The 23,622-nt window shown below is 47.1% G+C and overlaps 1 protein-coding gene across 1 annotated transcript in view; it reads right to left on the bottom strand.

The window, feature by feature from the left end:
- Nucleotides 1-247: 247 nt before the first annotated feature.
- Nucleotides 248-23,622, bottom strand: part of Ufl1 (UFM1 specific ligase 1) — a 46,467-nt gene continuing 23,092 nt past the window's right edge. The window contains exons 10-17 of the mRNA XM_050171121.2: nt 23,078-23,222; nt 18,713-18,980; nt 16,847-17,013; nt 15,394-15,527; nt 14,494-14,574; nt 11,735-11,827; nt 1,177-1,384; nt 248-622 (exon numbers count right to left, since the gene is read on the bottom strand). Coding sequence (XP_050027078.1) covers nt 486-622; nt 1,177-1,384; nt 11,735-11,827; nt 14,494-14,574; nt 15,394-15,527; nt 16,847-17,013; nt 18,713-18,980; nt 23,078-23,222 — 1,233 coding nt within the window. The 3' untranslated portion in view covers nt 248-485. The remainder of the gene's footprint in view (nt 623-1,176; nt 1,385-11,734; nt 11,828-14,493; nt 14,575-15,393; nt 15,528-16,846; nt 17,014-18,712; nt 18,981-23,077; nt 23,223-23,622) is intronic.

Genomic DNA, 23,622 nt, shown 5'->3' with positions numbered 1-23,622 from the left:
ACCTGGTTTGCGGACAACTACAAGCCCGAATTAACGAGAGTTTGATGCCATTAAGTAATGCATACGTATGCCAGGACCAAAGGACAAACCTGAAATATCTGATTTTCCTAATTAATAATGGTTGAAATAACAAAGTTTGACTGTCATACAAATGCTCTAATAAAACTGGCCGATGCACACCTAATGTATTTTGGGCACTGTCCCTGAAAATAATCAGGCATGCAGGAAATAAATTAAGACACTCGGGTATGTTTCAGCAAGCTTCCTCCTTTATTTCAAACCGGTTTCATAATGTGAATTCTATTTATGGCAGGAAAAGGCCACAACAGCACGAAATTTCAGACTCTGAAACTTCATGCACATTCTTTCAGACCCTTCTTTAATGTCGATAGAATATTTTTTCAAGCCGCTGACCAACTTGAATACAGCGAGCTCTTTCTGTCCACCCAAGGCACTGGAACAGTAGCACAAGGCATACAGCAGTTTCAATCCTCAGTTGGGCCCTGCTTCTTGAAGGTGGTGCCAATCTCCTTAAGCTTTGGAACCAGCTCCTTGAGGGCTGAAGCGACAGATTCCTTCTCGTTGGACGAGTCGTCGAGCGTCAGGTGCCTCATGACGAGCTCTGCAAGAGTGCGCAGATAGAAAGAGAGGGTTAACGTACACTTGTCTTCTGATCGATCATTAACCCATGTCGCATCAGTGAAGCTAGGTAGTATCATGCCTGGTTAGGCATCAGGTGGCAATGCCAGGTACTGATGGCTCCTCTCCTGCAGCAGAATAGTTCAGGTGTTTGCCCTCCCCTGACCCTTTCTAGCCTCGGCTAGGGAGAGGGGTGTGTATGCACGCATGTGTAAACATACGTGTCTGTCAGAAACCAAGAGTGTGATACCATTTCTGTGCGAGCCTTTGACTAAAAGCAGGCTGTGGAACTTGCAGGAGCGCAATCTTGGAGACTACCCGCACAGCCATCTAAGTGGTCCCATTTGTTGTAGGCAATTTGAATTGTGGAAAGAAATCCAAGTAGCGCCCCAGTGTCGTAATTATTTATGCAACCTAGTGACCTAAATGTAGCAAGACTTCTAATATGGTAGTCTAACATTCTTAATTGATTCAATGTTCACCTGTAGTGCTTCTGTAAAGCTGCCTCCGTAATAAGTGAAGCATAACCGTACTCACCCTGTGCTTGGTGCAGTACGGCGAACGTGTCCGGCGGCAACTGCGTCCGCAGCGCAGACAGAATCTGGGGCACGAAGCGCCCTGAGGCGTGCAGCGCTTTCTGGGTTTGAGCCTGGGCCACGAGAAGCACGGACAGGTGCAGGCAAAGTGCAGCATCCTCAGCGTCCGACAGTTGTGACAGCAGAGCCTGACGGTGACTCAGCAGCCACTGCCTGCATAACGGACAGGCCAGCATGATACAGTGGAACCCCGATTTTACAACTTTTTCGGGACCATGCGAAAACATTGTATAATCCAGGCGTTGTATAACCTTACTAACAAAAATGATGTCCATAAAAAACGGTTTTGCATGACAAAGTTGCATGGAACTTCAGTTTAAGCTATAGGTTAATACTACGCAGGACTTGGAAATACAGTGCAGTCCACTTATAACGATACCACATATAACGATATATCGGTTATAACGATGGGTCGACATGAGAGTGTCATTTTATGCATTAGGTCTATGGGGAAAAAAACCATTTATAACGATAGGTTATTCACCGCATATCGGATATAACGATCAAAATTTTGCAGTCTGGACGGCGTTTTCCGTGCCAAATAATCGTAACGTTTGCGTTGCTTAGTTCCCTGAAACGAACGATGTCGAGACGAGGCGATGTTTACCTCCGTAAGTTCGTATCTGCCGCCATTACCGCGCAGCGCGTCTCGCCCCGCCCGCGCACGAGTAGGCGCAGCCAACGTTGGCGCAGCGCGCCACAAGATGGCGCTAGCTGCTTCATGCGCATCGGCCACAGTCGCTCCGATAGAGAGAGAAAGAAAAAAAGAAGCGACAAGCAAAGCGGCGCGGTGGCGCCCGTCCCGCGTCTCTCTCGCGATAGCAGGCTGACGCCACCGAAGCAGCGTGCAACAAATGGTTCAACCCAGTTCGAAGATGGCGCCGACAAAGCGCAAAGCTGTGTCGCTTGACACGAAGATTGATATTTTGCAGGACTCTCGATGCGGCTTCAAGGTGAGCGCCCTCGTGAAGAAGTATGAGCTCGTTCAGTTAACGATATCAACCATCTTGAAAACCGGGAGCACCGCGATTGTGAAGGCAGGAGCTATCAGCGGCCATTCCGATCAGCGGAAAAGGGGTTAGAGACCCGGCAGAGTTCTGACTGGTGTGGTTTAAACCTGTTGCCAGCTTTGCGGGTCAATGTTGCCAGACTGCCTGCCAAATTTGACGGGAAAAAACACCGTCAAATGTAGCGAATGCAACACGCCGTTTTCGAAGCGCACAGAGTTACCAGATCACACGCGCGCAGGCTCCCAGCTCCTGACAGTACCGGAAAGCTGCTGCATAACCCGCGCGCTTTCGAATCGCTTGCTTGTTGTGGGCCCTGTTCTCCGACGGTACGAGGCTTTTGCTGGATCTGAAACTGAAACGCGTCGCATAACGATATATCGCTGCGCGCTCTCGCTACAACGTTAGAAAAGGGTTGGATCGCCTTGATTTGCATAGGCAGTGTCCTGACAGTTACGCTGCTCGCAATAAAAACTTTTCTGGAACTGACACGCGTCGCATAACACTTGGGGCGCGATATATCGCTGCACGCTCTCGCTACAACGTTAGAAAAGGGTTGGATCGCCTTGATTTGCAACAGGCAGTCTCCTGACGATTACGCTGCTCGCAATACTCTGTTCGGAAACGGAGACGCGTCGCTTAACTCTTGCACCAAGGGTTATGCACCAAGAGTTATGCGACGCGTCTCCGTTTCCGAACAGAGTATTGCGAGCAGCGTAATCGTCAGGAGACTGCCTGTTGCAAATCAAGGCGATCCAACCCTTTTCTAACGTTGTAGCGAGAGCGCGCAGCGATATATCGCGCCCCAAGTGTTATGCGACGCGTGTCAGTTCCAGAAAAGTCTTTAATGCGAGCAGCGTAACCGTCAGGAGACTGCCTGTTGCAAATCAAGGCGATCCAACCCTTTTCTAACATTGTAGCGAGAGCGCGCAGCGATATATCGCGCCCCAAGTGTTATGCGACGCGTGTCAGTTCCAGAAAAGTCTTTATTGCGAGCAGCGTAACTGTCAGGACACTGCCTATGCAAATCAAGGCGATCCAACCCTTTTCTAACGTTGTAGCGAGAGCGCGCAGCGATATATCGCGCCCCAAGTGTTATGCGACGCGTGTCAGTTCCAGAAAAGTCTTTATTGCGAGCAGCGTAACCGTCAGGAGACTGCCTATTGCAAATCAAGGCGATCCAACCCTTTTCTAACGTTGTAGCGAGAGCGCACAGCGATATATCGCGCCCCAAGTGTTATGCGACGCGTGTCAGTTCCAGTAAAGTCTTTATTGCGAGCAGCGTAACCGTCAGGAGACTGCCTGTGCAAATCAAGGCGATGCAACCCTTTTCTAACGTTGTAGCGAGAGCGCGCAGCGATATATCGTTATGCGACGCATTTCAGTTTCAGATCCAGCGAAAGCCTCGTCCCGCGCGGACCAGCCAAAGCGTGTGCAGCGAAAGAAAGCGCTTCGTACCGTCGGAGAACAGGGCCCACAACAAGCAAGCGATTCGAAAGCGCGCGGGTTATGCAGCAGCTTTCCGGTACTGTCAGGAGCTGGGAGCCTGCGCGCGTGTGATCTGGTAACTCTGTGCGCAATCGAAAACGGCGTGTTGCATTCGCTACATTTGACGGTGCTTTTTCCCGTCAAATTTGGCAGGCAGTCTGGCAACATTGACCCGCAAAGCTGGCAACAGGTTTAAACCACACCAGTCAGAACTCTGCCAGAGACCCTTTGTACGCCGATGTTGAAGAGGCGCTTTACCAGTGGTTCATCACCAATTGCTTCAAGAAGGCGGGCTTTGTGCGTAAGGACGAACTTCCCCAACCCGCTGAGACCGACCCGGTGGAATTCGCTGACATAACCGAGCTCTGGGAGCTCGTTCCTACTGGTGACACAGGTGGTGTGTCGAAGGAGGAGTTTTTGACTGCAGACAGTGCTGCCTCGTTCTGCGATGAAGTCATCGACGAGGCGATCGCCGAAGATGTGCTGTCTCGACAGACACAAAGTTGTGCGACGGTGGCGACGGCATCAGCGACAGTGACAACGAGATCGACAGTGGCACCTTGACCCCGACCACGATGTCCACGCAAAGTGCACTGTCGTCGATCGACTCCTTAATTGATTTTATGCATGCTAAAGGATTGCCGCCAGTGTTCGCGCAGCAGCTGGAATCCATGCACACCGCGGTTGTGAAGCTGAAGCTGCCGCAAAAGCAAGTGCAGATTTCGGACTATTTCGGCGCGCCTAATCCTTGACACGGTCATTGGCGCTAGAAATAAAGTTTGTTTTTCACGGCCTACTGTACACATCATCTATTCTTTAGAGCAAGTAGCGAATTCGAGTTCAGAGCTGCAAAGGTAAAGAGCGCAAACGCGTTTAAAAAAATTTTTTTTTTTTGGTAACTGCAGTCCAGATATAGCGATCATCGGTTATAACGATCATATTTTTCGTCTTTCTCGATATCGTTATAAGTGGACTGCACTGTAAAAAGTAAATGAGAAAAGAATACAGTCCAACCTCGATATATCGAACATGGATATACAGTAGAATCTCGATGATACGAATTCCTCGGGAGCACGCGAAATATTCGTATCATCCCGAATTCGTATGAGCCAAAACAAGCCAATCTCGACATGATAATGAACACAAACTTTATTGGCCACAGCTACTTCCGGCCGAAAAAGTCAGTTATGCTCGCTTGCACTTTTTTGCCCTCGAGGTCGTTGACGAGACACGCCTGAAATGCATAAAATCGTGCAGCGGTTTCGTCGCTCACGTTGCCGGCACTTACGGTGCGGCGCAGAACATCGAGAGCGTTAAGGCTTTCTGACGTCGACGGCAGCTGATCGCACTCGTCGGCGTCTTCCCAATCACTCTCGGTCTCGACTTCATTCACTTCGTCGACCAACTCTTCAATGGACCTTAACCCGCAGGTCGCGACGTTGTCGTCCGCGGTGACGAAGTCGTGTGCGGAAGCTTCAGTTTGCAGACTCCCCCAGCCTTCAATTCGAAAGTCCTCATCGGGCTCTTCATTTTCTCCCGTCGGAGCCGCGTCCCGTCCCGTTTTAAACCCACATTTGCGAAAACAGTTCGCGATGGTGTCCGAGGTCACATTATCCCAGGACATCGCCAAAAAATGCAACGCATCGAGCAGGCTGATCCGCAAATTTTCATCTTTGCGATCAATCTTTGCCAGGAGACGCCTTACTAAGAGTCCTTTGAAATGATGCTTTACATTCCGAATTATTCCAGCGTCCAGTGGCTGCAAATGGCTGGTAGTGTTGGCAGGCAGGAACCTTACGGTGACGTTGTTGAAGGTCGTTTCCTTTGGGTGCGCCGAACACTGATCTAAGAAAAGCAAGATCTTTCGGTTTTTTGCAGCCATTTTTCGATCCAGGATCGTGAGGAACTCGCGGAAAAATTCCGCGGTCATCCACGCTTTCTTGTTGCCCTTATAAAAGCAAGGTAAACGTCCTGCCGATCGAAAGCACCTCGGCTGTTTGGACTTGCCTATGACGGTAAGCTGAATTTTCTCCGAGCCGTCGGCATTCACGCAAAAAAGCACGGTGATCCTCTCCTTACTTTTTTGGCCGCCCTGGCAAGCCTGGCCCTTCACACACAAGCTCCTCTCTGGTTGTAAATTGAAAAAGAGGCCCGCCTCGTCAGCATTAAATATGTCGCGCGGTGCATAGTCTGAAATCAGTGCCGGCAGCGTGTTCAGCCAGTCGCTGACGGCTGACTGGTCCACTTTCTTTCCTTCACCGCAAACGACTCTGTAGACAAGTCCATGCCTCTCTTTAAAACGATGCAGCCATCCCCCGGAAGCTTGGAAATTTTCGATTCCCAGGGAAAGCGCAATGTTGTCCGCCTTCTCGCGTAGCACCTTGCCGTCCACGTTGACGCCGGCCGCTGTAACTTCGCCAAACCATGTCAGCAGGACCTCTTCCAGCTTCACGTGTGTAGCCGTCTTCGCCTGTTTGACGTTCACGCCGAAGTGCTGGGCATTCTTCATCACAACGTCTCGCTGCCCAACAATGGTGCACAGCGTCGACGGTGCTATGCCTAGCTCCTTCGCCAACTCGACACGTTTCTTCTTCGGGTTGTCGTCGACCTTCTTGAGTATTTCAATTTTCTCCTTAAACGAAAGGGCCTTCCGTTTTCGCGACATGTCGAACAGCAAACCGGTCTTTCCGCGCGCACTAAACTTCCGCCCGTCAGGTTCAGGTAGTCCACGTTGCAAAACGCACAGGGCAGCAGCAGCAGCAGCAGCGAACACTGAACAGACGCATGCAGCAGCAGCGCGCAGCTTCCTGTGATGGCGATGGCGATTCGGCTTTTCCTTTCAGATCGGGTCGCCCTGCGCGAAAGCGCGGCGTAGCGAAAAAAGAAAGAAGAAAAAGAAGCTAGCGTACGCCGATGGCTGCCAGGAAATGGGCGACGCAGAGTTGTCAGGCACGTGACTCGCCCTGGTTAGAGGTTTCGTGCCGAGCCATGTGCCGAGCGCACTTTACTCTACGGCGGCGGCATGGGCGGCGGCGGCGACGTGGAGGTGAAGGGAGGCGTGTGGAGAGGAGGGCCTGTGGCAGCTGCCGCTCGGCCGGCAGAGGGTGAAGGGAAGCGGGCTTGAAAAGACGTGGAGGTGAAGGGAGACCGGTGTGGAGAGGAGGGCCAGTGGCCGCTCAGCCAGCGCAGACTGGAGGTCAAGGGATGCTGGCGTGGAAAGGGCCAGCTACCGCGCATTAGCCATGGTGGCTACTCTCCCCCTCCGAGACCAGCCGCGTCGCCCCGCTCGCGTGCGCCGGTCATCGGCGCGTTCGTATCATCCGCGAAGGCTTGAGAAACTGTTCGTATAATCCCAAATCATAGCGTATTCTATATAACGTAGACCATCCAAAACACTTTTGAAATTCGTATCATCGCGAAATTCGCATCAACCGTAATCGTATCATCGAGATTCTACTGTATCGAATTACTGTGTATATCGAATACTTTCCTAGTATTCTAGAAAATAGAAAATATGCATTTTTTATTTCAAACGGGGTTGGACATAAAATGGATATATTGAACTCTGCCACCCCAGACCATGTGTGTGTTGTTGACAGGCGGCGAGATTTCCTACAACACCCTCGAAAATAGCGATGGCGCGATTCACTGGGCATGTGTACACATGCGGCGGCTTGGCTAGTTGGACAACATCAACGACACATTGCATTTGCCGCACTGACTGCTCCTTGGTGCCACGCTCTGCACCTACCGCGCCTCGTGAGGAATGGCGGTTTGCTTCCACAAAGATGCGCGACAGTGTGCATTCACTGGGCTCACTCATAGACCCCATGGCAGACGCCACCTAATACTTTGTTTTTGACAGTGTTTCAAAATGCTTTGATTGATGGACGTGGAAATCGCAGCGGAAGTAGCGCGCAAATGAAGACGCTGCCGAGGTTGATCCCGCAAGTGCTGATGTTGCCCCGCTGCAAACTTCAACTGAGGCTGTAGCTGCTTTGGCCCTTCTTCACCGTTACTGTGGTGCAATAGAAGGCACCGGCCCATTGCTTGTGGATCATTTGGATTATGTTGAGGACGCCATGGTTAAGCACATGGCTGCCAATAAGAAGCAGGCTACACTGCTGCAGTACTTTCAGCCAAAGAAATAAATACTTTGTGTGAAGCTTCAAGTGAGTATTTACTGAGCCACGATAGGTTCATTGATTGATTTGCATAAGTTCTTTATGTGTTTGTTACGTTATCTTATATATAGAATTCTGGCTATACTGAACTATCTTGTGATCACCGCGGTGTCTGATATATCGAGGTTCGACTGTAGTACTGCATTGCAAAGTGCCAATCACGCTTTATTGGAGGCTTATTGTACCGCGATCTGCACCCACCAGCATGCTAAAACGTTTATTTCTCAATTAGAGAGTTCAAAAGATCGGTCAATATCTGATAGGCTTTCTGTGATCCACACAGCAAGCACTTTCAAGTGCAACAACATCTTCAAGTAGGTCACCTATGGCATCGTCGCCTACACAGACGACCCTCCGAATGTTGTCTATGCTATGCTGTACATTAGCCGCGAACACAGGCACAAGTGCACCAGCATCTGTAGTGTCGTCCTCTTCTGAGGTGGCAGCTAGCATTGTCGGCATGATACGATGACCCGCGCAAAAGTGGAAACACAAGGATGGATGTTTGAGAAGTCTTGTGTGCTTGTGTGTAAACAAAGCTACAAACTGTGTGCATGAACATGCTGCATCAGATATGATCTGCGTGCCTTCCGGCGACTAATCGGTTCGATCTTCACACATGCTTCCTCACTTTCCATATGGGTAAGGCAGTATTCTCGGGCGATCACTTTCAGAGATAATTTTACTTTCGTGAGACTTGGCAATGGATGCATCGAAACATGCAGCTTGTACGAAGATAGCGAGCTTGTCACAGCACCAAGCACCCTCTCGGCTGCATGTGTAAACAAATTCTGTGACAGGAGCAGGCACTGCTGAGAAAAAACGCCAAGAGACAAAGCGCAATGAGACGGTAACGAAGAGACGAAGGCGGGCAACAGTTGAGTGACGTGAAGAGGGGGAAGAGAAATGAAAATTGCAAGGACAGCAAACATGAGGGAAGCAAAAAGGAGGTGAGGAGGGATCCCGGAAAGGGGTGATATGTTTCCTAGTGGAGGGGACGACAACGTGAGGGAGCTGCTAGAAGCTGGAAGTGCTTCACACATATACACTGCTGGGTTCGCAGTTTCACATGGGTCACCAAAGGGGACGTGAGCAATCTCACGTCAGATAATTGAGATTTTTAATGCACAGTTTCCATGGGGAATTCGCTAGGACTGCACTAGTGATTAGTCGTGAAACCCGGGACGTCACAAAATTGGAAGACTTATGACAGGGGCACTGGACATGCCAATGATCCAGCTATCACTTCCCAGCTTTGTACAAGCACAGCTAGAGGGTAGCCTGAAAGTGCGCTCAAGTTAAGAGTTATTCAGCCATAACAGGTAAGAAAGCCATCAGAAGCGAGCTACCCCGCAGAATTGCAGCCCAACATCCAGCAAAGCTGGTACTGTGACTGGTCGTGCACATGTACGGCTGTTTAACTGTAAACTGTTAAGTGTCAATTATTAGTGCGCTATTTCAGCCAACACTGCAAATGCGATTCTCCCTTGGTGCATCGTTGGTGCTTTTCCAGTGGCTGTGTCCTTGAATGTGCACCTGCTTGCAATAATAATAATAATAATAATAATAATAATAATAATAAACCTAAATTATGTCCAATGCACGCAAAGGCCTCTCCCTGCGATGTCCAATTACCCCTGCCCTGCGCCAACTGATGCCAACTAGCACCCACAAATTTCCTAATTTCGTCGCACCACCTATTCTTCTGTCGTCCTCTACTGTACTTCCCTTCTCTTGGTACCCATTCTGTCACCCTAATGGTCCAACAGTTATCCAATCTGCGCATTACATGACCTGCCCAGTGCCATTTTTTCCTCTTAATGTCAATTAGAATATCGTCTACACCCATTTGTTCTCTGATCCAAACCGCTCTCTTTCCGTCTCTTAAAGTTATGCCGACACACCTCTTGCAATAAATGCTTATAAATTAACATTTTCAAACTTCAAAAGAAAGCTTTTAATGCATGTCCCAATGTGAGGAAGGTCTGAACTTGTATGTGTGCAATGTTTGGTCTTGAAATCTCTGTATAGTCGGCGTCACCCTTGTGAACTACCATTACACATTGCTGGCTGGCTCCTGAGCGCCCCAGAGGCTGCCGTTCCTGCGCTCTACAAAAGGGTCACACCGACTGTACATTCCCTTACACAGAAAATTTTGAAATTAATTCACTGTGCAAAAGGGCATTCCCACAACTTGTGCAACACTTTGTTGCTTTGTTGTGCCAGAACTAATTGCTTCGCAAATTTGAGATCTTGCCAGCATGTTTACCCAAACACGCACACTGTCCCTACAAATTGTCAACCTGTTACAGTGAATTGTTCCTTTATGGCAAGTGTTTTGGAATCCTGGCAAGCCTCAGCACCATTAGTAAGGCTTTGACATTAAATTGCAACTTTTCCTCATTCGCCCTATAACCTTAATATTTGGACAGCATGGCATTGCATGCCAAAATAGTGCATCAAAAGGAAAGGCACCAAGAAAATTAATTATTTTTAATATAAGTCGCATACATCTTGAGCCACTTGAAGTGTTTTAGAAGAACGAGTTACATTGTAAACGACTGGATGTTTGGGCTCGTCGTCAGTACACTGTCATGTACTGACGATGCCAGTTCACTTATTTCACTGTTTTTTTGCGATAGCAATTATACGGACACTCCAGGCAAATTTCTGCAGTCGCCGTGATGTTCCATATAAAGTCCAAGGGCGATAATGTCGCTGCGCGCTGTATGTGCGAGTTAAAGTGGGGAGGAAATGCGTTGTCTTCCATCACGCACAAGGCACAACGGGAGCGTTCCACTATAGTGGCTGCTGCATATGGTATGGCTGCGTGGGCCCTATTTTGAAAGTGATCTGCGATGGGGGCAAAGCACAGCGAGTGCTGACAGCTTCATGTGCACTGTGTTTTCGCCGTTCAGTTCGTTTTGAAGTGTGAGGCAGCACAAAGGTCAATTCTCTCGCTGCTGCTGTGCTTCATCACGCCAACGTTTTGACAGCGAGTTTCTGCGGTTGTCGAGTGAGATGTGCTCATGCTTGCTTGTGTGCACCTGACACCATGCTTTATACGGCCAATAAGACTATTATCCTTACTTCGTACAGCTGTCTACTAATTTGCTATCGCAATGGATGCTTTGCCTTATATTTGATATCAGACATATTTTACAAGTGACTGGATTGGGTTTAGGGCTTACGTTCTCATATCTAAAGTTACTGTACAGAGTTATTGCATGGAGTCCACATTCTGTACACTTGACTATACTCGCTAAAGAAATGAAAATTCTTAATGCATTCTGTAGCTGTACGCTTTTCATGAGGCTGTTGTGAAAAAATGTTATGAAACTAAATTAAATGATAGATTTAATTGGTGCCTGAAGAGGATAAAATGTACTTACACAAGGTTTCTACCTGACATAGCCAGTCGTATACTCAGAGCTTTTCTGTAAGGCATCGAAATGTGCTAGGGCTATCAATTGCTGAAACTATCACAACTTCCCAAAGAGCATCTAATTATCCACAATGCTTGCAATTTTGCCTATGCATCATCCTTATTGCCCCCCCCATTACCTTCAATTTTCAGCATGCTGAGATGTTTGGTTCTCTGGGGGCGGTATTCTCAGGCATATATTTTGGGGGATACTTTCATTTTCATGAGATTAGTTCCAGATGCATCAGTGTCTACAGCTGACAGTGTTTCTGGCACGATACCAAGCATGCTGTTGTAAGAAAGTGCCAAAAACGCTCTCGCTTGAAATGATCTTCTGCTGCTAGAAATTAGCTAGTTTAGTAGACACACAGAAGAAGATGGATGGAGAAGAATAACTTGCCTCTCTTTCTTCTTGTCGGAGCGGATGATCATATCGCACACGCCCGATCCCAACACCGCATCCACATCGGTCAGGAAGTCTTCCAGCGTCTGGCGCACAACAAAACGCTCCAGTCACCTCCAGATTCAAATTTTCAAACACTTCAGCGTACGAAACACGATTCATCATCCCCATCACTCATTCATTTCCACTGCATGATGAAGGTCTCTGTTAGCAATCTAGTATTCCCTACCTTGCATCACTTTGCTCCATCCTATGCCCGCAAATTCCTCGATCTCATTGCACCATTGACTTACCATCACCATCACCCCACCATCAATAGCATTTCCTATCACTTGGCAGTCTATTACTCTAATCAACCACCCGTCATCATGGCAACATGTAAACCTTTATGCATACAAGCAAGATATATGAGGGACAGTCAAAAAGTTCCCGAAACGGTGGTTCCAGCGTGCTAATATTACGACCTATGCGAATGCTTACCTAATCAACTTCGAAGTCGAACCTTTATGCACACACACACTTGCTCCATTGCTGCTGCCATTGTTGGAAACAGTCGTAAAAGGCTTTTTTCGGAATCTATCGGAGCTTAGCCAACGTATTTGCTTTGATGTCCTCCACGGTTGCAAAATGTGTCCCCTTGAGGCCAATTTGCAGAGTAGGGAACAGCTAAAAGTCACTTGGAGCGACATCCGGAGAGTACGGTAGTTGAGGGCCGACCGGAATGTTATTCTCAGCGAGGAATCGCTCCACAACAAGCAATGCCATGGCTTGGCGTGTTATCGTGATGCAAACACCACTTGCCTTGCCACTTGTCCCGTCGCGTCCTTTGAACCGCATCGTGTACCCTCTGCAAAACTTGCATATATAGATGGCCAGTAACAGATTGTCCAGAGGTACGAACTCATGGTGCACCAAACCATCGATGTCTTTGACATTGGATCTGACGATGCGTGATCTTTTTGGTCTGGGAGACGCTGGTGTGTGTTACTCCGATGACTGTTGTTTCGTCGCCGGGTCGTAGGCGAACACCCAAGACTCATCACCAGTGACAATGTGTTGGAGCAACGTTGGGTCCTGCGTACTTGTCTCAAACAGCTCGCCAGCTTCCATCTGATCCGTGTTAAGCTGTCTTGGAACAAACTTCGCACTGATGCGTCTCATTTTCAAATCATTACATAAAATGGCATAAATTGGTCCGCGTGAGATACCCAATTCATGCTTTAATTGCTTGATTGTCATTCTTTGATCACGGCGAATCAGTCGTTGCACTTTGGCAATCGTTCCATCGTTTCGGGACGTCGACGGTCTCCCCTTGAGCTCGTCGTCCTCTAACGTCTCCTGGCCTTTCTTAAAGCTATGCAAACAGTCATAAACTGCGGTTTTCTCTAATGCATTAGCATCGTACACTTGCAGCAGGGCTGATAGCGTCTCTCAAGCTGATTTTCCCAATTTGCACATGAACTTAATGTTCGCACGCTGTTCGAACTGCGACGTTGTACCGACTGCCCACCACTCAGCGTCACACAGCGTCACTGTGCTGTGTGACATGCACGTCACACAGCACAGTGACGCCACTGCACACTGAAACCTGCCCAGGCCTGCTCTGCCCGCGTGCAAACATACTTAGCCCCCTACCCAAGTGTGTGCACATTATCTTATCGCTCATTCGGCTTCGGCAAAGCAATTCCGGGAACTTTTTGACTGCCCCTCGTAAACTTCTCAGCTTTCTGCCTCAAATAATAAGACCGAACACTCTGTGTCAGCAAAGAATACGTGGTGAATATGCAGCATCTGGTTGTTTCACGAGACACCAAGGCACAAATAAACAAAAGCAGTATGTTGTGGCGAAATGCAGACACAGTACCTGTTTGTTAAAATATGAAACTATAGCAACACCATTGAAAATAAGGCTTTGCAAAATTTCGTTGCTGTGACCATTTGTCCCCAACAAAGATACAGTCCAAGAACTGTCTCGTGACCTTTAAACACCCCTGTCATGCAGCATGCTTCTCTGCTCTGTGTACTGATAGGCCATTACGACATTTTTTTTTTTTCATTAAATGAAAATCCAAGCCCTCTAAGCCCTAACACAAATACTGGAAAGCGTGAGACCACTTTAAATAATTCACAATAATACTTGATTCTGCGAAGCAGTTTCGGTATCCACGAGACAGATGCATCACATTGTTGTGACAAGCTAGCTCGCCCACTCCGTTCTTGTGATCTCTGCGGCTGCCGCATGAAAGCACAGAGAGAGAAAGAGCATGCAGCACTCTCACTTATTTTCTATGAGTCACAACACCATACTTATTGCTACACGACATCGGCAAATTTTGCCTCGTGTCATCATGATAATGTTAATAATGCCACGTCTGGCACTTCGAAAGAACTTCAGTACCAAATTAAAGAGTTTCCTAACCTTCACACTTGCTAGGTGTCATTCTTTTACGTGCGAGAAACATGCAGTAGAGTTTCTACAACTTCGAAAATGTGTTAAAATAATTTTATTCAACTAAAGGACTTTACATGCCAGAACCCAGATATTATGAGGTGCGATTGATTACGAGTGGGAGGGACTCCGCATTAATTACGACCACCTGGGCTTCCTTAATGTGCACCTACATCTAAGTAAACAAGCGCCTTTGCATTTCACCGCCATCAGAATGCAATCGTTGTGGCCAGGATGACCTTGAGGTAAGCAGCACAGCATACCCCTGCCGGGCTAATCGTCAAAAGGTTTAGTGTTGCCTACCTTGGCCGACAGCGACTGGTGCAGCTTGAGCACAGGACCCCTGACGTCGCCTGGCAGCTTCTGGATCAGCTTCTGCCGCACCTGTTCGGACGTGCATGAGCTCGTTACTTTGAGTTGCATGCAACAAGCATCGTCGTGCTTTTGCTCGTACTGCAGTGCGACAGCTATGATAAAATGCAATTTGCATGTCTGATGCAAACAACGGATGCATTTGACAAACCATTCTTCAGCGACTAATGACTTGTAATGACATATATACAGCCTTGTGACTGTGTAGTGAAGCACAGTGTTTCAATTACAAATGGCAGCTGGACTCATGTTCACTCCAGACACCTTTCGGATTAAACTTACTGCAAGCCTTCACAAACTGGCTGAACATAAATGCAAACTTAGCAGTTTTAAACACTCTTCACCAAATTTTGTGAGACTTCAATGTCGGGAGTTCAGAAGAGTGTAACTTCAATATCTAGCAAGTCTTACTCTGGGGTCAACAGAGCAATACAGTCGGTCTTATTAAATTTCTTGAGTCATGCAGAAGGTGTTGTTGATACCCTGCTTAGCGAAACCTGAGAAACCAATTTTTTTCAAATGTTTCCCGCAAGTGAAATAAAGGATGCTTCCATAAACATAGGGCAAAATGAGAAAAAACAAAATTGTTCCATTATTTGAAACAAGCTGATAAAATTACTTATACCTACAAGTTTTTAGCACCATAACAAGAAAAATAAAAATTTATATTCTTTTGGTCTAAGACTTAACACCTTTTAAAAAGTTTTAACCTATTCTTTGCTTCAAGTGTTATTGCTTCGAGTGTTATTGGCCTCCTTTGGTGGCTTTACGCACTGTTGACATCACTATGCTCTGCGCGCTCAAATTGTCCTTTGCAATCGGGACGTGTACCTCAGGGGCCATGTTGGCTGGTGTTTCTGCTTCCTTGGCGTGTTCTGCAGCCAGGTAGCCGACGACCAAGTTGACCAAGTCCGAGCACAGTGTCCGCAGGAGGTGCTTGGCCAGCTGGGCCTGTAGTTCCTCCGCTGGAAGCAACAAACAGAACAACTAAAACTTAAAGCTTCAAATTTAAGCACCAGAAAAACACTCTTTCGAGTTTCAGCTTCAAAACCTCCCAACTCGTGTTCTAGGCGAGGCAGAGCAATAAGGTTGGTCCGACGGCATTCCTTACATAATACAGAAGCCATTGATATCCTATGTAGTGAAATCCAAGGAGATGATATTTTGCAGATCTCGGTAGAAAATAATTAAAGGATGTTTGCATAAAATTAGAACCAAAGGAGATAAACAAGAAATGGACCTCATATATGAAATAAACACATAACATTACATACATGTACAAGTTTCCAGCCCCATACCTTGAAGAATAAAGACTTAAAATATTTTTGGTTAGGTCTGCAGCATACTCAGAGGAGAAACTACAGCAGTGACGCAAGGTATACTAACTGGAGAGCATCAAATGCTGCTATTGCCTGCCTGATCGATATTCTTGGTTAGTATGTAGGTTCGTCACCACTGCTGTCTTCATGTACCACTGCCTCCTTCCCTCTCTCAGTGGCCTCAATGCTGTCATCAGTTGTCACTCCCAAGCAGATCTTCAACTTGATTGAAAAAGAAGGGAAGGGGGTCTTTTAGAAACAGAGACTTTAGAGTGGGCTTTAGAAAGTGACAGATCAAGCCAAGGAATAATGAAGCAAAAATTTAAGAACAGGAATTTTCCCTGCCCAAGATTTACGGCTCATTAAATGCACGAGTCTGAGGAAACGTTTTGTTGGTGGTGTCTGCAATTTCGAGGCATTTGTAAGTACCATATTTACATAGTTGTAAGCTGACCAAGTTTTTTTTCCAGGCCACAAACTTACGACAACTGGGTGTGTGAATAGAGCCTCTCTGACGGCTGGGTGCAGTTGGGTGCTTCGCCATGACTTCGCCACACCGACTTCACCACACCACGTGACTTCACCACATGACTTCACCGCATGACTTCACCCCACCACGACTTCGCGCGGTGTGGCAAAGTCGTGGTGTGGTCATTAGTGAAGCGTGGGATTTCACTTAACAACGACATGCTGTGGGACCACAGCAGCCATGATGACAGCAGCACTAGTGAGGGCGAGCAGTGCAGCGAATAATAGGTGGAATGCGCCTTTGGGTACACCCTTCTAGTTTTTCCCCGACATGTGACACAGGGCTGTCGACTTACATTTGTGTAAATACTGTATGATTGTACATGGAGTGCCTGGAGAGGATCCTTCTTGACCTTCTTGGTGAAATTTGTGCTAGATTTCTCTGGGACATCCTTTGCAGGCAGATTTGTGAGTCCATATGAGGAGAGGTCACTGACCTGCCGGCACAGCCTTGATTCCCCGGTCAAACTGCTGGATGCTCAGCAGGAGGGATGAGACCTTCTCCTGCAGCTCGGCAAATGTCTTGCGTCGTGCCGCGCCAGACGCACTGGATGATGCCAGGAACACTGACCGTGCCACTTCCTGGTACTTGCGCGTCAGTGGCCTGCATGTGCGAGAGAGGGCATGTGAAGCACGGCAAAGCGCACAATGCCATGTCGGCTGGGACTGGTCATTAAAAATGTAACATAAGGTTAGCTGAAGAAGCCTCTAAGAAACACTTACCACATCTCATCATCATCATCATCATCACCACCAGCCTATTTATGTCCACTGCAGGACGAAGGCCTCTCCCTGCGATCTCTAATTACCCCTGTCCTGCGCCAACCGATTCCAACTAGCACCAGCAAATTTCCTAATTTCGTCGCACCACCTAGTCTTCTGCCATCCTCTACTGCGCTTCCCTTCTCTTGGTACACATTCTGTCACCCTACTGGTTCAAAGGTTACCTAATCTGTGCATTACATGACCTGCCCCGCACCATTTTTTTTTCTTGATGTCTATTAGAATGTTGTCTATACTCGTTTGCTCTCTGATCCAAACTGCTCTTTTTCTGTCTCTTGAAGTGACCCAGTTCTAATGCATGTTGTCATTTCTGAGACAATCGGATATGAAACCGAAGCTCCGTTTGTGGCATTCACAAAAGCCTACCATTAGGATCATTGCCACGGTCATCATGAGATGGCAGCAGAACATACTGCTCGCAAGGGAAACTTGCTGCTTTTATTACGCATTGGAATGGTGGTGCCATGTGTCATTGCTATGAAGACACCTTTCACTGCAGCAATAACAGTTGGTAACAATATTTCCAGGGAAATTTGTTGCTTCCATGGAACACCTTCCAGCCAAACTCGAGCCAAAGGCAAAGGTGATGAGACCGTAGTGTTGCATGCCCCGTAAAAATGATGAGGAGACACGTTGGGAACATACACCGAACCGGAATCCCCTTTCTCATCCAGCTTAAGAGAGGCAGGAAAAAGAAAAGTTGCACTTGTGTCCAAAAGCCGAGACATCGATAGGGACAGCAAAGCCTTAAACAACTTAACAAAGTAATTTTTGTAGTCTTATTGGCTGTATAAGTTGCAGTAGCCATTCACTTACTAATCAAATTAACAAGCATGGTGTCACTCGCACAGAGGCAAACATGAACAGATCTCACTCGATGACCAGGAACACTCACTGAGACAATGCTAGCATGAAGAACAGCGCGGGCCTCGCAGAGTGAATGCTTCAGGCTGGCTCTAGCTTCAAGGCAGGTCCGACACTTCAGATTACACGACCTCCAATACTACAGGCACGGGACAACACCACGTGTGAAGTAACCCGCCGTCTCTGCTCGTCCAGCTTTGCACCCATCGCAGATTACGCCCAAGATATGGTGCATGGCCGTGCCTGTACGCATGGCGGCTGTGCAGACAGCCATGCTCAGTGCGCCCACAGCATACAGCATGCAGTGTGTGATCTTATCGCACTCAGAGTTTAAACGAAACTATGACTTATTCCGGTACATGTCGTAAGCTGATGGAGGGAGGATAAGACTTTTTCAATATGAGCCTAGTGAGTGTTTTGGTTTTGCACACTGTGCTGCACAATTGATTGGGAGCTACATTCACAGGGGCTTTCTTTAGTTTGAACTACGTTTTATTTGAATAAGTTTCCAGTCCTCTTAGAGCTCGAATTAACGAGATTGAACTGTACGTTTCTGCATGTGGTTGATGATGGACAGAAGCATGCTACTGCTGTCACTGCTTCCCAGGTTAGCTGAAACTTGCAAGTTTTACCAGGAAGCCAGCAGCCTGCCTCACCTGTGGATCTTCTCAGCAATGCTCTGACTCAGCTCCGGTGGGCAGTCACGGAGCAGAGGAAGTTGTTCCAGTTGCGCCCTCATCTCATCCACTGTCATGAACTCCAGCTCCTGCTGTTGCTGGGAGCGGTGGGAACGACCCGGTCCATCTCCAGCGTCATCCTCAGAGTCTGAGTCACCTGCCCCGCGGCCGCGCCGCTGCTGCTTCTTGGGCTTGACAGCTTTCGTCTTGGTCTCTCGACCCTGTGTCCCGCCACCTGACTTGCCACCTGCAAGTGTATGGGAACAGAGAAATGATAGTTAGCTTACAAAATGAAAAAAAATAAAGGAGTTTCCTGCCTGGTGTATGAGTACAGTAGCTATAATTGGAAACAGCCCAGGGAAGAACACTCAATGTGCTAGAACATTTCATTGAGAAAGCAGGCATCGTAAACATGTACTCCATTCTGCACGAATGTGTTTTCAACATCATTTCACACTATGTACTAAGCAACATGGGAAAGTGCTCTATGACACTGAATATAGCAGATCAGTTTTGTGGGAATACACAACATGGAGTTTCATAAGAGGAGAAAATTGTCATCCACCCTACACTAACAAGAAGCTACAAAGAAATCCTGCATGGGTTTCTCATAAAGAAAGCTCTTCGAAGATGAAGAAAAAGTCGTCCTGGCCTAGGGGTCGAACCCAGGGTCAAGACCCTTCCGGAGTGATTACTTTCCCATCTAAGCGAAACATCAGGCTAGCAGATTGCAGAGAGAGGGTGAATTAATCTCCAACTTCTTTCCCATCCGAGCAAAACATCAGGCTAGCAGATTGCAGACAGAGGGCGAATTAATCTGCAACTTGAAGCACAGGGACTGTGAATGAGGCAAAGCAGTTACATAGAAATCTGCAAGGTGGAGGAAATTTCATGAAAAGGAGAAAAAAAAAACAATGAAAAACAGTAGCATGAATTTCCTTTGTAAATTCATGTTACAGTCAGGTGGTTGACAATTGTTCCCTTTCATGCTTCCTGACAATGTGTGAAGACATGGGTTAGTAAGTGTGATCCATTCTCATCATATGTGTTGAAGCCATTGTAGCGCGAAGTATTGTATTATATCAACTAGCCCATTGTATCAACCAACTCGCCCAAGAAGAAGATTTACTGCGTCACCATATGTGCTTGTATCAGTCTCGTGTGATGCAGCCCACATTAGCCTACTTTGTCTGTGTTTTCCTCATCTGTGGACCTGCTCATTTTGTCTGCATAGCACATCACGTGCTTGCTCAGGACTGAGTATAGAGCTTGGCGGCAACTTGTGTTTGCCTTTTGTGTCTATATGCTGCTGTGTATTTCGAACTACTATGTTGGGACCGCATTTATTCTCTCCACTGTTGATTTCCTGATTTTGTGATGTTTTTCCATACATTATAACACACTTGACTTCTGCTAATTCTACCCTGATGGAACCGACAAAATGAGCACCGCCTAGAGAGATGCTGCTGCTAGGGGAGTCACCAGCTGTCGAGTGCATGCATGTTGATCAGCTAAGTTCGAATTATCCGGGGAAAGCTAATTTCAGGATAAAAATAACAAAAGCTTGTTCCATAGAAATGTGTGGGTGGTGGCTGGGACCTTAAGGTCTGGATGGAATTAACTGAAAAATCAGATTAACCGAAGCTGAATTAACGGAAGTCTACTGTACAGTTTTCTTGAATTGCTATTATGTGGAAAGGAGTAGCTATCACCATTATAAGGTGACTCAATTTCTTTCTCCTACTTTCATTTCAATAAAAAATGAAACAGAAGTGGAGGGGCATTCTGTTGTATTAGGTGAAGCCTCAGCACAGAGCCAACATTTTGATAACACTTTTGAGTTTGACAAGACTTTCAACGAGTCTCCTTTATATAACATACGCAGTGGGCTGAGGCTTCCAATTCTGTCCACTTTAAATAGTAAAGTCTTCATTTTTCTGTGACCCCTTTGTATTGTCCTAGAAAATCCTGCTGAACAGTGTCAAAGAGACAGCTCCGTTCGATTACAAAATGTTGCAGTTTCGCCCGAAAGGCGAAGCACCATATTTAGGAAGGTAAAGCGCAAAAAACACAGACAGTGAAAAGAATCAGGACACACATAGTGCTTATGTCCTCATTCTTTTCACTGTCCATGTTTTTTGTGCTTTACTTGCCTAAAAGTGTTGCCATACCAACTAGCTTGGATTCAGACCCTAGCAAAGCACCGATCACATTAGCAAATTAGCAGACAGCCATACGAAGTAAGGATGGTCCTTTTATCGGCCGAATCAACTTATAAACATTTGCATGCTAACTAAATTAGTAAGCATGGTGTCAATGCACAAAGCAAACATGAACACATCACACTCGATGAGCACGGACACTGTCTGTCAGAACACTGGCGGGATGAAGCACGGCAGCAACAGCAAGCTAAGTCTGCTGTCTTCATGCTGTCTATCACTTCAATGCAAACTGGGAGCCGAGAACACACAGCACGCCCAAAGCTATAGATCTCTTGACATGCCTAGACTCTGCCCCCAATGCAGATTACTCTCAAGACACGGACATGCGACCCCGTGCAGCCACCCCACATGCAGTTGCAGCCGGTGTAGAGTGCTGCCCCCCCTTCCCTCACCTCCAACTGGTGCCTTGCAACCTTGGGTGCCTTGCGGGCGACGGAAAACAGCGTGCTTCCTCCCCGCTTTCCTCCCTTTCGTGCGGGTAAGATTGAGCCATGGTCGTTGGCTACCCTCGCATGCTTTCGCTTGCACATACACCGTAGGATGCACAGTGACGGTGTCATTACCCTTGAACTTTATAGAGAACATCATGGTGACGGCGAAGGCAGAAATGCACCTGTAGTATCCATATTAATGCTATCACATTATTGAAAAAGTAACTTCATGAGCAAGAAAACTGAAATGGACCGAGAAAAGGCCACTCTTCAGACCCCATCCACATTGTCATTGCTATTGAAGTTGACAGGGAACTGACACATGCTTTAGCTGTTGCTGCATAGTGACCCTGTGTTATCACAAGCGCACTACTGAGTACTGTTAATGACCGATTTTTCGGACGCCCGATATTTTTTGACATACCAGATAATTTGGATGCCTTTGAGGCACTGCCGCATGCCCCAGAGAGCCAATGTATAAGGAAGTGAAATTTCGGATGTTGAACTCCTTTGCCATCCGATTTTCCGGACCTTTTCCATGACCGCAGGTCTGAAACAGCATTGAAGTCACCACCGCCGCCATTGTGATTATCGCACACACCAATTCGCTGGCAGCTGTAGCCACCACCATGGCAACGCTAGGCCTAGCTGCTGCGACGTTCGCTGCCAAGGTTCCTGCTGTTCGGTGCCGTGTTTTTCATTGAAAGAATTTGCTTCTATCAGCAATGGTGCCAAGCCTACTTTTGTCATCTTCACAAATGGCTTTGAAGTGCGGAAAGCACAGGAAGGGTCAAGCGTTGAAAAATGCTAGTTCCTAAACGTCAACTTTGCAGCACTACAGCAACGTTATGCGGTGAATCATATGTGATATATTACGCTGAAGCATACCAAGAATGTAAGGGGGTCATTGTCACGGGACGCTATATTAATTATAGACACGCACACCTGCCGTCTCCTGTCACACTACGAGTGCCGATACGGCTAATAAGTGTACTGGCAGGCCTTCAAAGCTATCTTTGACGTTCCTGTGGTGATCTGAGCCCTTGGGGGAAGTAAAAGACATGCATTCATATTTTTAGACTGCCTGATTTTTCAGACATTTTCCTGGCCCCTAAAGGATAAAAAAATTTGGACATTGATTGTGCCTTCGGCAGCTCATATGAGCATACCTTGAAGCAACTTAAATACTTTCATTGCCGCAGTGCACGCTGGAATCGTAGAGCCTGAAAATGTTCAAGAATCACTTCGAAAAAGAAGATAAAGAATTGAATGGATCCTTACCAAATATGGCCTCTAGACTGGATTTGTAATATCAATGAAACCTGCGTAGTCTCGAAAATGTGGCTACACGTTTATGAGGACTACCAAGCATGTAACATAGCTAATTACTGTACTTAATTATTTATCCATGGACAATACCTCAAAGGCCTGAGTGAAAGAATTTTACGTGAGGGGCAGGCTACCACAGTAGCATTAAATGTTTCACAGTTGCTCGATCGCCACTATGAACTCGCCGATACTTGAATGGAGCACAAAGTCAGCGGTAAGGCCATACAAATCTTGCAATGGTTTGACAAAAGATGGAGAAAGGTGAGTAGTTGGGCGAGCAGACCGTGCAAATCTGCGATTACTTGGATTTCTCAGCTCAAACTTGAGTGTTCACTGTTTGCAAATTTGTGTAAAGACAGTACCTGTTGCTTTCTTGCGGCGCTCATCCTTCTTGTCCTGCCTGTCCTCGGCTGCAGTTGGGGTGGGAGTGGGAGCGGCTGGTTGGCGGTGGTGTGATGGCGGTGCCGTTGGTGTAGCTTCAAGGAACACCACGCCCTTCTGAGAGTCCTGTCATGTTGCCACAAGATGGGGAAATGAACATGGAAATCAGTGACATCTGTTGCCAATACATATGGGGCCTTATTCGAATTCCACACAACATGAGAAATTTCTGAATGTTTGCCAACGCGACAACATTAAAATGGGGAGGACAACCGAGGGGTCAGGGAGAGGCAGCGTCGCTTCTACCCCCCAAGAACTTCTATGAACTGTCACACCATTCTTGGCGGTGCCACAGAACACACTGAAGTGATTGCAAACTGCGTGACGTCTGTACTGTTCAGCTTCTCTTCGGTGATACTATGGAGATAGCAATGTGTGATGTCAAGAATGTGTGTGTGTGTATGTGTGTTTTCTTTTTGGTTCAGAGAAAGCAAATATTTTTGCTGAATTTGCAGAGCATTTTTAC

Source organism: Dermacentor andersoni, chromosome 6 (genome assembly GCF_023375885.2).
Source record: "Dermacentor andersoni chromosome 6, qqDerAnde1_hic_scaffold, whole genome shotgun sequence".
Taxonomy (NCBI): domain Eukaryota; kingdom Metazoa; phylum Arthropoda; class Arachnida; order Ixodida; family Ixodidae; genus Dermacentor; species Dermacentor andersoni.
Note: the sequence above shows the minus strand (reverse complement) of the source record. Positions and strands in the feature narration are given on the sequence as shown.